The 16,399-nt window shown below is 40.3% G+C and overlaps 2 protein-coding genes across 4 annotated transcripts in view; one reads left to right on the top strand and one right to left on the bottom strand.

The window, feature by feature from the left end:
* The window catches only part of LOC135336171 (uncharacterized), a 45,546-nt gene extending 37,864 nt beyond the window's left edge, over positions 1-7,682 (top strand). For all 3 annotated transcript variants that reach the window (XM_064531893.1, XM_064531895.1, XM_064531894.1), the window contains 15 exons: positions 442-645; positions 845-1,048; positions 1,192-1,398; positions 1,529-1,732; positions 2,081-2,284; positions 2,384-2,590; positions 2,733-2,936; positions 3,377-3,580; positions 3,809-4,018; positions 4,361-4,564; positions 4,803-5,006; positions 5,129-5,329; positions 6,059-6,283; positions 6,416-6,527; positions 7,087-7,682. In XM_064531893.1, coding sequence (XP_064387963.1) covers positions 442-645; positions 845-1,048; positions 1,192-1,398; positions 1,529-1,732; positions 2,081-2,284; positions 2,384-2,590; positions 2,733-2,936; positions 3,377-3,580; positions 3,809-4,018; positions 4,361-4,564; positions 4,803-5,006; positions 5,129-5,329; positions 6,059-6,283; positions 6,416-6,527; positions 7,087-7,525 — 3,233 coding nt within the window. In that variant the 3' untranslated portion in view covers positions 7,526-7,682. The remainder of the gene's footprint in view (positions 1-441; positions 646-844; positions 1,049-1,191; positions 1,399-1,528; positions 1,733-2,080; positions 2,285-2,383; positions 2,591-2,732; positions 2,937-3,376; positions 3,581-3,808; positions 4,019-4,360; positions 4,565-4,802; positions 5,007-5,128; positions 5,330-6,058; positions 6,284-6,415; positions 6,528-7,086) is intronic.
* Positions 7,683-8,272: 590 nt separating this feature from the next.
* Positions 8,273-15,013, bottom strand: LOC135336183 (phospholipid phosphatase 3-like). The gene is made up of 6 exons (XM_064531912.1): positions 13,079-15,013; positions 12,826-12,973; positions 11,975-12,158; positions 11,563-11,620; positions 11,121-11,297; positions 8,273-8,562 (listed from the first exon to the last, which is right to left on the bottom strand). Exons 3-6 carry the CDS (start codon positions 12,088-12,090, stop codon positions 8,437-8,439), a joined length of 477 nt encoding a protein of 158 aa, XP_064387982.1. The 5' UTR covers positions 12,091-12,158; positions 12,826-12,973; positions 13,079-15,013; the 3' UTR covers positions 8,273-8,436.
* Between the last annotated feature and the right edge of the window lie 1,386 nt (positions 15,014-16,399).

Genomic DNA, 16,399 nt, shown 5'->3' on the forward strand with positions numbered 1-16,399 from the left:
GTTCTATTTAGAGTAAGTTATTAGCCTATAAAATTAAAATGTCACTTATTGTCAGCTGTAAGACTAAGTTTTGTGCAAAATCTCACCTTTGGCCAAAGAAGTAGCTCTCTCCCAGCAGATATGTCTGCTTAAGCCTTTGAACTACCTACTACACTAAGAATTAAGAGCTAAAAGGAAGGTTTAGAACACCGTTTTTAGAACTAAAAAAGATCAGTAGCTGCACAAAATTTTTACACACAAAACATATTAAAAATCGTGGGCGTGGCTGCGTTTTAGCTGATTCAGCAATAATTGAAGGTCCCAGTCCTTAATATACCTGAGTATAGACACATTAATCCAAGATGATCTTGCAGTACATTATAAATTATGCAGCTGATCTGTATTTACATAAATGAAATGATGGAGTTTGTTTAATGCTTGTTTTCTCTCTCATTCATATAGCTATTATTTGTTCATCACTGCCAATAATCAACAATGGAGTAATCAGATACAGTCCTGATACTACTGGTGCATTTAACTATGCTACAGTTGCTACTTATATCTGCAATGAAGGATTCTTCCTAGACGGAGTGGAGAACAGGACTTGTTATGGAGATGTCTCCAGTACAGCTGGTAGATGGACTGACACTGCCCCTGTTTGCTCAGGTGAGCAACAACTACTATAAGAGTTATCGTATGATTGTAGAACGAGAAGACTGCGATATTGGGCCAATAGCAATGCTGCGATTTTGTACAAATAATGTTTAGGTGTATAATTATATGCTATACATAATACGTTTTCTCTGCTGATTCTGTTACAGAATGGTGAAAATTATGTAAGTATCTTGCACTTTATTTAATTCAGGTATTTTGTGTCCCACCCTACAAAGTCCCGATAATGGATTCATCACGTTTACTGAGGGGTCCACTAGCTTAGTCCAGCTCATAACTAATGCCACCTATGGATGTAATGCTGGCTTTGGACTGTCTGGTGGAGACAGGGTGAGGACTTGTGTTGGCTCCAATTCAGGTCCTGGGTTGTGGAGTGGAACTGATCTAACTTGTGAAGGTTAGTACGTCCTGTCGATCTGCATTGAGTGCATTGCGATTGGTGATTGATATTCAAGGAAACGTTTATCAATGTACAGTACATATAGTTGAACAGGCTTTCTGATTAAACTGCATGTGCATGTTTTCTGTCCATTAATGCAGCTCTTATGTGCTCGAATCTCAATGTTCCTGACAATGAGGTAATCATTTACTCTACTGACACCACCTCACCATACGACTTCGGTACTGTGGCTACGTATGTTTGTGATACTGGATTTGGACTGATTGGGGAAGAGGCTACTCAAACATGTGATGGTGATGACTCCAGTCCCAATGGAGTGTGGAGTGGGCGATCTCCAATGTGTGATGGTCAGTCAATTATGTGGAAATCTACGTAGGAGAACATGTGTCTACAAATTCTTATAATTATAACCCAAGAGTTCTTGCATGGTTGTAGTTTTAGCATAACAGCACACTCTCTATACCAACCTCTCTACAGTTGTGACTTGCCCCATTCTGGATGAGATGGATGATGGAGTCATCGTCTACAGTAGTGTTGCCACATCCACTCTAATGTTTGGCACAATTGCCACCCATTCCTGCAATAATGGGTTCTATCTCTATGGGAACGATACTCGTATGTGTAGTGAGAACGGAACCAGTATATTTGGCGTATGGGACACAGCTGCTCCTATATGTATAGGTAATTTTAGATAAAAATTCCGACAGTCGGTTTTGTATCACAAAATGGCGTTAGCCAATAGAGGGGAGAGGAGTGTATGTATAACCGCTGATCGGATAATTTGGGCCCAATTAAGTTCCAAGAGGGTATAGCCTTGCTAACGAAAGGGGAGTTTGTATTCGCTAACCAACAAAGGGCATTTCCCCAACATATAATTAAAATACCTAATCAGAAGGCGCCCAATATACCAGTATACCTGCAATTAGTGTACCGCACTTTCTATACCAAAGCAAGTGTTTTCTCATTAACCACGTTTTATCAAAACACCCATTTACATACATACATGACTTAATTATCTTCTTGCTGTAGAAATTGTATGTCTTGATTTGACTGTACCAACCAATGGAATCATCACCTACACCACTGACACTATGGCTCCATTTGATTACCAAACAACTGCCACCTACACCTGTGATGTTGGTTTTGGACTGTTGGGGGGTGATCTACTCAGAATTTGTGTTGGTTCTAGCTCAGGTCCTGGAGAATGGAGCGGAACTGCTCCAACTTGTGAAGGTATAAGATACGGTAACGTTTTCTTGTTCTCTTCTTTTAAATGTCGATGGATCATCATTAATGTAATTGACCATACAATATACTATCCACCATCTACAGCTCTTACATGTCGTGGTATCTCTACTCCCGACAATGGAAGAATTGTGTACTCAACTGCCGTGAGCCTATTCTATGATTATAAAACTTCTGCTACCTACTTCTGTGATGTCGGATTTGGCATTAGTGAAGGGTCTATAATCAGAACTTGTGGTGGTGATGGTTCAACTCCCAATGGAATATGGACCGGGGCTGACGCAATGTGTGGAGGTATTAAAATACAATCATGTACATGCAACTACAATTACTGAAAGTTCGGGCTATGTGGGGAGTGATAGATGTATACGTACACACTATGTTGCATGTTCGAGTAAAATGAATATTATGCCTTTTCTAAGCATATACTCCACAGAAATCTTCTGTCTAATGCTGCCTCCGCTCGTGAGTGGACAGATTGAATACAGTCCAGACATGAATGAGCCGCTTGAGTTCAACTCTAGAGCTTCTCATGTTTGTGAAGAAGGCTACTTTCTGGAGGGTAACCAAGTTAGAAGCTGCTTTGGGGATGGATTGAGCACCGTTGGGAACTGGGACGGCGAGACACCGATATGCATAGGTACAATAATGTGGAGTACTAATGCTGATAATGATGGCACATCATGATACCAGCCACCTTCTATAGTGTAGACCACAGAATCTCTACCCAAGCTACCTTTTTATTACTGTTGATCTGCTAGTGATCAATGATAGCCATGTTATGACGAGAATCATCTGTGAAGGTAATGTCGTATGCTGATTGAAAGTGGAGTAGTTCATTTCGACAAGTCACTATTGTATTTAATACCAATCACATCGTTTATTGAATGCTGTATATGGATCAGATCAGGATGTAAAAGTCTAGAGTGAAATCGTATACAAACTTGTATGTGTGGCATGTATATAGCTATTGAATTTACAAGTGATGTACTATTATACTGCACTAGCTGGAATTCGTGCAATTAACACCTGGGACCAGAAATTTGCATGCAGTAAGCATTTTTATACCATAATTTGCAGCTATCACATGCCCCATAATCACGGCCCTGACCAATGGAGCAACAGTCTACGATCCAAACACCATAGAGCCATTTGCATATGGCACCACAGCCATCCACAGCTGTCAAAGAGGTTTCTTCCTGAGAGGTAACATGACTAGGATCTGCAGTGATGGTGGCTCATCACCAGCTGGAGTGTGGGATGGAACTCAAGCCTCTTGTGAAGGTATGTATGGGCCTCAACTGTTTCGCAATTGTAATGGCATGAACATAATAGGGTGCCGCTACAGTATAAGACGTTGTTACAATTTTTTCAAGGCCGTACTCCTCAAATCCTTTTATAATTATTCTCTTCAATCATAAAGTCATGCCATGCATGCATGGTTAGCAAAATTAAATAGTGTTACAGGTGTACATGTACATGCATGTGACACCTTCTATCCTCTCCATGCAGTAATTGAATGTGATGAAGAATTGTCTGCTCCTTTGGACGCCTTCATCACCTTCTCCTCAGTCTTCACACTCCCTCCATTCAGTTATCAGGCCAATGCCACCTACAGCTGTGAAGTGGGATTCAGATTGTCTAGTGGAAACAGAGTGAGGACATGTATTGGCTCAACAGAAGGGCCTGGAGAATGGAGTGGAACTGCTCCAACTTGTGAAGGTATCGTTTGCATGTGATAAGCTATGAAACACCATGTGCTGCTTGGACAGCAATCAATAAGCAGCCCTAACATTTTACCAATCTTGTGGGTTTGCACTTGCACCATTCATTCCATAGAGGCTCATACAAGATTATCTGAGGCATGAGAGGGGGCCTGGGGGCGTATTTTCACAAACCGCAACATAATTATAAGTTTACTCGGATATATACTGTGTGTTCTTCCAAAATACACCAACACGTCGTGCTTTGGATACTACATAATTATGTATAATACTATGGATTCATTGCATTTCCTATAGCAGTCTTAATTGCACTAACGAATACATTATGCTTTCCTTGCAGCAATTCAATGTGCTGCTCTTAGGGAAGTCACGAAAGGAGATATAGAGTACAGTGCTAACACAACCTCGTCCTTTGCCTATGGCACTGTTGCTACCTACTCTTGCCGTGAGGGATTTTCTCGAGAAGGTGTTAGGAGGAGAGTGTGTCGTGAAAGTGAAGACAGTGAGAATGGACAGTGGGAAGGCACAGACCCTGTCTGCTCTCGTGAGTGATATACCCCTTCACATAAAATGCCTATATAGGCCTGGTATAGAAAAGCTCTTGTATTTTAACATTTGCTCAGTTGAGCGATCTTCACTTAATATAGCTTGCCTATGAGGTCGTTATTTTAATAAGCTCCATAAGCCGAGTTACTATAATTATATAAAATTAATAGCATTAAATTATACTATTATTTATTATAATTATAGTAACTCAGCTTTTATGTATTACTCACATGCAGCTATCTACTGCACTTCCCTAAGTCGGATTGAGAATGTCTTAACGCTGTACAGTCCAGACAAAACAGAGCCGTATGACTACGGAACAGTGGCCACTCATTACTGTAACGATGGGTTCTACTTAATGGGAGAAGGGACGCAGTATTGCAGTGACAACTCGACTGGTGTGATAGGTGACTGGAATGGCTCTTATCCTGTGTGTGCAGGTACACATAATATTTGTAATCAATAACTCTGCATGGTATATGCATGCATATCATGTTTTATGAAAAGTATGTCATTGAGTTACCATTAGCCGTGCAATCATTGTCTTCATTGACCTCCTCAGGTATAATCTGCTCGAGTCTGTCTGCTCCAAACAACGGTTCGGTCACTTTCATCTCCAACGCCACTTCTTCTTCATTCAGTTACCTCACTAACGCCATCTACAGCTGTGCAGCTGGACTAGGACTGACAGGAGGGGATCCAGTTAGAGTTTGTGGAGGGAATGTCAGCACTGGGTGGGCTGGAGCTGCCCCTGCTTGTGAAGGTGAGTCTTAGTTACTATGTGCTTTGTTCCTGCATTAATAATTTTCCTCATATTAAATGGCTTTAAGCACTGCACTGAGTATAGTCTTACGAATCAACCGCACCTCAGAGAGAAGCACTCTGTACGTTACGTCATAATGTATTAGGACACTGTACAGGATTTTTTAACCACTTCCGCAATTGATCTCTAGCTGCTTAACCACATCACTGCTTGCTACAACTGCACGTACACGTTCATTCTTTACTGCCTCCTATTCAAGTCACATGAGCAATCTCATTGGTCATGTTGAAATTCCACTGTGGCCCATGAACTCCCGTAAAGAATGCTTAGACGGTCACCAGGGCTGATTTTCATGCACTGGAGCATGCATGCAGCAGCCACTTCTCTAACAATCATGCTCAACCATTTCCCACTATTTTGTAGTTCTCTCCATGTAAATGTTAAAAAAGCAGAGCTAGTAAAACTGTGGCGCCTCCACCGAGGCATCTCAGCACCAGCATTTTATATACACGCACGATAAGCTTTACCGTGTGCTTTTCGGCTATAATTATGCCCTCGACCCATGATAATAACCATAAGGAGCATGATAGAACAATTTTAGCTACATAATAATTATAGGAAAGTTTAAGACAGAACACCATCATAATGACAGCCTTGCTAATTAATTATTTTATTGTACATGTTCTGTTTGGCTTAACAATTAACAATAATTTGCACTAATCCATGCAGCCATAATGTGTCATAATCTGACGGCTCCTATGTTTGGATTCGTCAACTTCTCTACTGATCAAACAGCTCCACATGAACTAGGCACCAATGCTACCTACACCTGTATAGGGGGCTATCGGTTGAATGTTCCCGATGACTTCGATGACTCCTTTTATATCAGAATTTGCGAGGGAAACTACTCTAGCTCGATGGGCAGATGGAGTGGATTTGTACCAACCTGTATAAGTGAGTTTTATAGATTGTAGTACAAAGCTTGCCAATCTATATATATATATATATATATACCATGTAATAATGTAATAGAATCTGATTCACTTGTGCCTTTAGTACATGTATAATAATTATTTTCATTTGCAGACATTTTCCCTGACATTGTCTACCATGCTCGTGACTGGTTGGTTCTAGTCTACACTGTCCTTGGGCTTGTTCTGCTCCTGTTGATCTGTTCCATCATCATCATTGCAAGCTAGTGAGTTTCAACAACATAATATTATAGGTTTGATAAACTATACACCGGTATACTGCATTTTGATTTTCTTACTAAATAAAATACAGGCTCTTCTGGGAAAAGGGCCCAATTGGAGCAGATATTGGTATTGAGCAATAGCCACTACAGTGTATAATGTCGTAACATTTTTTCTTGGTATACATAGAGTTATCTACAGTCCTTTTATTGCCTCTCTGCAAAATCTGATGCTCTGAATCCAACTCGAAATGCTTTGTCTAAGCAGCCACCATTACCTTACTTTTCCCAATTTAGCAATCTTTGAGTGGGCGTCTTCTCATGCTGCTGTTTTACAGCTTCGAGTTTCCAACGCGCATAACTCAGGCATGGAACATTTAAAGTATGTGCACACTAAGCCTATAATTGCGTAAGCAATTCTTTGCTCTATCATCTGGCCGGTATATAGATCACAAAAATTATAGCTTGCGCCAATTGGGCCCTGTCACCGTAGTATAAAAATAGATACACAACTCCTAATTATGACAAAATTATATACGGAATTACCTAAATTACAATCCTGCAGCACTGTGGGGAGGAAACACCATCAGAAGAGTGTATCAATAACACAACCGTATGCTGAAGATATTTTGTATGACAACCCGTTATACGCTAGTGCACCATTGCACCATCTTGAGCCAGAGTCCAGCATAGAAAAACCACCACTGGATGATGATGAGAATCTTCCGTACGACAATCCAACATACATGAGTACACATTTTGAACCCAAGAAACCACCACTGGACGACAATGAGAATCTTCCATACAACAACCCAACATACATGAGTACACCGTTACACCATTTTGAGCCTGAGAGGCCACCACTAGATTATAATGAAGATGTTTACTCAACGCCAAAGAAAGAAACGATAGACTGCTCGCTGCCGGATGATAGAGACCCACATTATGAAACTATTCAGCCTGCAGCTGGTGACGATGAAAGCCATTATGAAACTATGCTATAGTATTATAATTTATTATGTGAGTCTATACAGTGCATGTGTAATATGTTTTGTACGCTTATAGCAGCTTCATCATGACATGTGCATGATGGAAAGTTCATTAACGTAACTTAATTTTGCCTACGTATACATGTATTGAATTTATTATAAGGACCTAAAATTTCGATATCTAGCTGCATGCTACTTCGCGCGAGTCACATGCAGATTTGTGCAACAAGTTCTTGCCCATGCACTGACCTCAATTTTGGTCCAATTGGTGGATCTATATATATTAAGGATTGTATACTATACACTGTTAATAAATCCAAGACACCGAGTGTAGTGTTAGCATCCAGAATATATCTTCCTTGAAGAAAACAAACCGTTGTTTTTCTTCCATTGTATGCAATGTGGCAAAGCTTATCAAAATGTAGCTGAATTGATAAAGGTATAACTCGCCGCTCCAATCACTTCTGGATTGTCAATTAAAACTTTAGTGCATAGTTCAGTTGTTGTGTTAGGAAATATGCTATTGCTTTCTCTAGATATTTGTGGATGAGAGTTATTAAAAATTCACGCAATTCTGCTGGAGCCATCTTTTATCATTAGATCAATCGGAAGAGAAACCTTTCAACTGACCAATTTTCGAACTACAAGTATAAACAGGTAGATCACACACAGCCCAGGGTCTAGTGGTAACAAGCATGGCATGCTATAGCTGGCATGAAAATTAATACACGATGATAGCTATAACCATGCATATATAGTCACTTCTAGCACTAGATCTACTGTACTGTATTTGATGTGGATGTGTATTAAAACTCAATGTGTAGTGTAATTAATACAGATAACTCGTTGCACAGCTGCATGAGACTGGATAAAAAACAAATGTGATCTAAAAGTCACTATAACACAAAACCCAGTCATATAAAATATTATACATTATTTTGTGGTATTTCTTTGTCAACTTTCTGAGACTCCTCCATGACTTGGTACTGTTCTGAACTAACTGTTCCTGTACCAGACTTGAGCTCCCCAAAGTAGCGAAGATTAAAGTACACCTGCATTGAGGGTAACAGGCTAAAAATGACTCTATGGCATAATTATACTGTAATTTAATCGAGGGTGTTTGTTTCTTATTGAGTTTCTGGGACGGAGTTTACGGTAGACTGGCTTTTGGTCACGACATAATTAGCCGCTAAACACCTGGCGTTTAATCGATACAGGCGCCACTTAATGATATCCAGCAGAAAGTATGGCACAGTGAAAATGTAAACTATATGATGTACATGTAGACATACATGTAGCTGCTTGTAATAGTATAAAAATCCCACAAGCACTAGAATATGCTTCGTGGCATGTTAGGAGCTTATAATAAGGTTACGATAAACCGCTTACTCATTAAGCATGAGCAACCAATGAGCTGAAACACATACTTTAGTCAAATGATGGCTCGAATAGACACTTATAGCTTAGGTATAACAGTCTGTATAGCTTCACCATTGGCACACGAAGATATATTTTAAAAAAAGAAGGCTACAGAAAGCTCACAGGAGGTTGGCTCTGAACACAATTTCATTTAGAAATCGTGCTGCCCTCCAGTATAGTAAAAAGCATTATACATAAAGCAAAATATAGAAGTATTTTTGTATTTGACTATCTACTATATATAGTTTGTGCCGTTTCAAGACTATACTAATAGTTTGTGCTGTTCCAACGGAAGATCTTCCATTGTTATTCTGCATGTATGACGAGTTATATCTATATAACTTGTCATACATGCAGAATAACAACTTATCATATAATTATGTGCTTTTATAGTTGAAGTCAGCACAAAAATCATTATAAGAATATTCATGAGCAAACGGTTTGGCAGATAGAGAAATATAAGTTTGGTATGATATTGTGCATTTGCTGTCAATACAAGGAGGATCTGCAAAGAGGTTAAAGTTCACAATGTGGCTGCTGCTTCTGGCAGTGTATACAGCTTTGCAGCTCTTTTATCACTTTGTAGCAAACAAATATAGCTATAGCACTTTAGTGCAAGGCTATTAAATAACTCATAAGTTGAAAAGAAGCTTTTTGTACTTTTCTACGAAAGATTCTGAAGAGACTGACAGGGTTTCATCTAGTGGGGGGAGGGGCAGGGGTGAACCTTCCCACCCAAAAATGTTGTAGAATAATGACATCATCATAATCATTAGTACTACATGTCATCACATAGGTATGATACGTTGATGTAATCAACAAAAGTGAGCGTATCCAAACATTTTGCAACGCGCTTACGCGCGCCCAAATCTCCCCCCCCCCCATTTTCGTGATTTAAACATCAAAAAAACAGACTCAGCATAATTACAGTGCATCCAGTAGAGAGTAGAATTGTGAGCAGTTGCACTTAAATGTATCTAAGAAATTATGCTGATGCCATTGTGTAACGTGAATGAATAAGCTACGACATACTAAAAAAATTGTTATTGTGGGAAACCGTTTAGATGCAAGCGGGGGTGATCGTAAAAAAATGTGTATACCAACAATTATTATCTCCGGAACTAAAGTCTTTCTGGACAGATTTTTCTGATCACAATTTATTCAGTGTAATTTTTGGACCTTAGCCGTTACATCTTCTTCAAATCTATCCCTAACCGAAACGACACTGCAATTTTGAGCACTGCGGAGGATGTGTAGATATGTAAGCAACATCGATCCTTTTATAAGATCCAAACTATCTATAGATGTTGTGACAAAGTCCCAAACCTTAGCCGGAAACCATTGGTACATAATTATAATTATAGTCTGTCAAGTAATATCAAGGGTGTATAAAAAGAGAGGGGCATGCAACTGACTATCAATCCTATACGTGCGACCAAAAACTAAAGCCACAAACCGGATATACTATGTACTGTACACAGAAATCTAGATACTACTGTACTCTCCACCGCCCATTCAGTTTTTGCTCGCAAGCTGCCCTCTTTCTTTTTATATGCCCTGGTATATTTTAGTGAAAGGTCTAGGCCAGGATCCGATGGATACCTGATAGTGCTACCTCTTGTTCCTGTGGTGAGGTTACAAGACTGGTTGTCCTAATTAAAGAGGGAAAACGGTACAGAAAACTAAATCAGAATTTCAACATCTAAAGCAGACTAGCTGATGTGTAAGTTCACATCAGATACGAATAATACTAGTGATGAGCCTGTAACTCATACTTGTTAGCTGATAGGGAAACTTTTTTAGATGCATAATAAATTATTTATTGGAAACTACATAATTATTGTTCTTTGCTTTGCTGATTGATTTGAGAAAAATTATGTGTCCTACAAATTAACTAATGGCCAACCAAAGTGTTGCTTGCTCTGATGCCAAATTTACAAATGGTTATTTGTGCGCTGAACAGCCTTTACTGTAAGTAAAACTAGCCATACTCATGCAACCCACATATCAAAATCCAAGAGAACGCGGCTAGAAGTCTACAGAGCTGTTAGTTTTCGTTGCATTGCAACTGCTGAGCAGTTACAGCTGGAATAGACACAAACACAAACAGTCAGCTTTACGTATTCGTCGTATGGTTACGCCTCGAGGCATAATAATCTTCATAGTGGTGATGTAATGGTAGTTGACTCACCACAACGAAGGCAACGGCTCCCCCAATGATCCAGCCACTTAGCACGTCAGTAGGGTGGTGCTTGTTGTCAGAGATACGAGAGAGCCCAACCAGCAGTGCTAGCATAAACGAGAACAGCATCAACATGAGCTTGAAGGCAGAACGCTGATAAGTCGACCGAACACAGGACAGGTACAGCTGTACAAGGAGATACAACCCGTCAATATATACAATGTATATAGCTACAAAAAGTCAGATTTGTAAAAGCTCATATAGACTTGCAAGCTAGAGAAAAGGTATGGGATGGTCAGGTGCTTAAGATAAAGATATAGTGCAGAATGAACAGATGTGTTCAAATATTACAGTATAACAGGAAAGTATAGGTTAAACGTAGGTGTATACTGCTTCATTGCCCCAAAAAAGTGCCGAGGTGTAGATGCTTAAAGTGTTACTCCGAACTCACAGCGAGGAAGATGAAGGCATAAGCACTCATTGAGGAGTGTCCAGAAGGCCAGGAGACTCTGTGAAATGAGAATGAGAACAAGTCAACAATTGCTAATTACTACATTTTTTGGCCCATTTCATTTTGTAACCACAACGGGTAATCATTATGTGATTTAAGCACACCAACCACAAGTTCACTACTGTATAGCGGGTATTTTTGTGGGGTAAAAAATTCGTTATTTTCGTGGGCAAGCTGACCTCCACGAAATGTTAACGTAGGCGTGGCTTACTGGAACGTATGAATGCAGTGCGGGCAATGAAATTTTTACTTACAAAAATCACCGTTTTCGAGTTAAACAAATTGTTTACCCCACGAAAATTACCTGCTATACGATAATCGTTACACGCACTTTCAAATCTATTCTATGCACCTTGACGCAGCAACAGTGGAGTTGTCTCCACGACAGACATAGTCCTGCACATAGCGCGGGTTTCCGTATGGATCTGTACAGTTGAACAGGGAGAAGTCGGGGTCACACACGTCCATGAAGTTGGGCCTCAGTCTACCAACCACTATCTTGCTAGCATCGGTGATGATCAACGTAATGAGATAGCCTGTGAAACATAAGTTGTTGTCTTGGGATGTGCACATAAGTATTAAACTAAACCACACACGTAATAACATTTGCAAAAAGTGAAAGTTGCTGGAGTAAACACCAAAATACATACATGGAAAAAATGAGCATATAGGAGAACTGCATGTCAATCGGTCACAACGTTATTCAAATTCATGCACGTGCATTTCATAAATGTCTACACATGCCTATTAACAATGCAAAATGGTATTCATAAAATGCAGTAAGCACTGGCTGCATAGAATTATGACAATGCTGGTGTCTGGGCCAATCCTAGCAACTTTTAATTGCAACTATTACCACCTAAAAGTCCGCTAACAGTAATCAGAGTGAAAGACAACAACAGTTGAATGTCGAGCACTGAAATGGATATATGTACTGCGAGGAAAACGTAATACATGATTACAACGTGTAAATAACTACTACCGAGTACTTGCTACTAATAGCATGTGAGACGGATGGGGGAAGAGAGTATCAGGGCGTGGTTTCAATTTGTTTCAGATCCAACACTAAAGGTGTATATACGTAGGGGTACTTACTCTAAATTGTTACGCTTCCCTTTGTGTTTGACTACAAGCTTTAATTAATCGACAGGTACTGACAATAATAAAATCACCAGCTAGTAGTTTGTGTTTAGTTTGACCTACCGACAAGGTACCATCGGAACTCGTAGCAAATCCTGACGATCCAGTACGGAATGAGGCAGGACTGGGACTCTGCCCCACATGGATGAAACTTTTTTCCTGGTTTGGACTTATGTGAGACAAAACGCTCCCATAGATTACCTCCAATTAACTGCAAGGAATGGTTAGTCTCATTAACTAATATAAAATCGAAAGTTGTATTCCTAACATATTTGCCACCAAAAAACAACAAAATGCAGTATTTCTCAGAACTTACTATTAGCCCAGACTTCCGTTGAAGCTCAAAAGATGAGCAATATACTCAGGTACATACACAACAAATTTCAGATCTTAACTCAAACAAATAAGCTACTTCTATTCCTAACATATTTTCGGAAGTACACATTTTCAGACAGCCATTTTATACTGATGATGTCATGTGATGTAACAGGTGGTGGTCCAATGGAAGCGCCAATAGTCTACGTACCTGCACTCAAATAGATCATATCACTTTTATTTCAGAAGATATGCCACAAAATGTAAAAAATGTGTACCAAAAAAAAAAATCTACTCTCTTTGGTTGTTGCATGCACTGTAGAACGTATATTACTTGAAACTTTTGACATCGATCGTTTTTAACAACAATCATGGTCAATCATTACCCACTCTTTTAGTTTTACATGCAGCAAAATAGTTATTGCATCAGGCTATTAGTAGCTTTATGTTATGTACGTATAGCTTTGGCATCTCCACCAAGGCATCAGCACCTGTGGTGCTTTCATTGTGCCCAGTGCCCAGTTTGCCTTCCCCGCAACTGCTGAAGAATTCGAGGGGTGTGTTGTGGTTAAATTTAACTTCCATTCCTGACATCGAGTAAACAAAGCCAATCCCTTTTTTTTTCAGATCCCTATCTGGCTACGCATGTGCAAGCAGCCGATTATTATACCAGGCCCACTCTTCGATGAAGTGCGGCCTGCATGGGATCGAGGCTAGCACATACACTACAAATCAGCCTGCCTGGAATGCAATCATAGATTGAAGAGAGAGGGATAGGAAACGGAGTGGTGCACGTGATGATTTTACATTGAATCTGCAGTGGAGCCTCGAAAATTATCCGCGCTACGCCCTATGAACGAGGCTATTAAGCACACTTTTGCCGGGTAACTCCCAAAGCTGTGTTTCCTCGAGACATAATCTCTTTCAGCAACTTAAAACACGCCTAGTCCATGAGCCACGTGTAGTACTTGCTAATGACTGACCACACCCAGTAAAAAGAGACTTTCCAATAAAGTTATATGTTCCCAAGGCTGTTTTAGAGCTATTGGAACATGTAACGTGTAAGCGTGCTGGTTATGACTACTACAATAGGTATAGACCTTGAAATATAAGTGAGTTGCACGGACTAAGCACAGTTACTTGTAGTTTATTATGCACTGAGTGTAGAAATAGATATTGTTGTGATGGCCTCGATTAAACCGCACCGTAGCGCGGATGTTACTCGAGATACAAACCGTTTCCTATCCCTCTAACTCTTCAATCTATGATGCAATAGACCTACTAGCCTCGACCCCCGGCCGATCCGTCTCCAATTGAACGCTAGGTCGCCTACTAGGCCTGGTATTGATTGTATTTGGGCGTGATCTAGGCGTGGTTTTTTAATACATTGACTCGTGGTACAACAAAAAATAAATCCTCCAACAGTGGTCTTCAACAACAGCCTCTGGGGCAGTATACAGCAGGAAATACTTCCCAGAAGACACTTCTTTGGCAGTGGCAACCAAATCTTTGTCGATTCCTTTATTGCTACTGAGGATGGCAGCAGAAACACCTCTATTGTTTAGACTCCTGACCTGGTCAATCATGAGTCTCATGATGAGAGATACAAGGGGAGAGACAATTAACAAGAACAACACTTTTGTCAGCAGGAGGAGCCTTGGTCCTACCTAGCTTGTAGTCCATTAAAAAGGGTAGCAACTGATATAGCAGAGAGACTTGCCATACCCCGTTGGGAACCAGATAAACACGTCCCTTCCCTCAAACAGGAGCTTGAGAGCCTGGGCCTGTTCTGCCATGAGAGTGAGGCCATCTTGCTTCAAACAAGACAACGAGTTGCATGCCATAGCTAGCTAGCTATAAATTGAGAACATGACACGGAGCTAAATTACTGTAACTTTTACCGGAGTAAAATGCCTCTATGTACACCTTTAGTATTACAGAAAAAAAGCAGGAAACAAAATGTAAAGAATCACTGCTTTTGTTTCCGGTTCCTGCCACGCCCAGATACAATCAATACCAGGCCATATTTTTCAACTTCGTTCTATTAAAAAAAAATCGGCCTGGGACCGAGGCTATAGCCCTTTCCTTGCCATTCGTGAAATCTGGAACAGGAGCGTCTTTAGGTCGATCAATTAGTGTGGATCCGGCCTCACCACGCCTCCATGTCATTCTATTAGTCTAGATCCGGCTAGCAATTCTAGCTGGGACTCCCAGTTCTAGCTCCTTTTGTTTAGCGTGTCAGAGACTGGGAGAAGATGATTGGCACTCCCTGGCTCCTTTGGATGTACAGCTGTCCAGATCCCTAGAACATACCCTCCATTCTGACGAGTTATCAGTGCATAGGGTGCTTACTAGATTCTTGCCAGCCAGTACAGTTCAAGCTACACACAGCACCGCTCAACTATTCTCTACCCCATTATCTAGCTAAATCTGGTCCAACTAGACAGCAGACACAGCTAGTTAATTCAGTAAAGCCAGGGGTAGCCCTACTTCTACGGTTGTTCAGTACCCACGGTAACAATTCCTCTGGGCTGGGCTAACTAATTGAGCCACGCCTCACAATTCTCAAGGCTAGGTACATGTCTCTGTCTAGCTGCTTCTTCAGCTTCTTGCTCAGTTTTGTGGCTTAGAGAAAGGCCAGCTACTCAGGGGGAAGAGTCCAGATGAAAGTCTGGCAGCCAGGTGACGTCCAAACGGTCAGTTATTCTTTCCACCAACTTTTTAATCTAGTCTAGTCCTGCTTGCACTGCTACTACTGCTACTGCTACTCTTCCTACTACTACTGCTGCTACTCTTCCTAGCTAGTCAAAGGTTTCTTTTTTTTTTTTTTTTTTTTTTTTATAACTACATATGCACAAAGAGACATCAAAGCTTACATCAAAGGACACAGATTTTTAGCCTACTTGACTGATAAGGCCGTTACCTAGACTACAGTTTGTTTGTCAGGGAGGAGCTCACATACAACTTCATCTAATTCATCATAACGATTCCTTACCCATTGTTGTAATTTCTACAACAGATTGCCAAGGAAAGAGATAGACCTACATGCTTCTATCCTCTGGCTGAAGATCAATTCATCACTATCAGGCCATCAGGTATATATAGACTTCGATCTGTTTCCATTATGCTTCTCTTCTATGTGGTTCATGCAGTGTCAACAATAATTGCGTAAATAATACTTTTTGAGCAAAAGCAAAACATGACGAGAGGCATTAGCACCGCGCAGCTTGCAGCACTCGTTTGTAATGTGCTCTGTACAATGTACTATAATAGTATCAATATCAATCACATGAATAATGTTAGCAGGATTGTCTCACACGAG

This window comes from Halichondria panicea, chromosome 5 (assembly GCF_963675165.1).
Source record: "Halichondria panicea chromosome 5, odHalPani1.1, whole genome shotgun sequence".
NCBI lineage: Eukaryota > Metazoa > Porifera > Demospongiae > Suberitida > Halichondriidae > Halichondria > Halichondria panicea.

Bases quoted from the DNA above. Each gene is read 5' to 3' on its own strand.
- LOC135336183 (XM_064531912.1), bottom strand. From the start codon at position 12,090: ATGGACGTGTGTGACCCCGACTTCTCCCTGTTCAACTGTACAGATCCA. The intron at 11,621-11,974 runs GTGCATAGAATA...CTCATTTCACAG, and splicing joins TCCACTGTTGCTGCGTCAAG to AGTCTCCTGGCCTTCTGGAC. The intron at 11,298-11,562 runs GTGAGTTCGGAG...CTCCTTGTACAG, and splicing joins ATGCCTTCATCTTCCTCGCT to CTGTACCTGTCCTGTGTTCG.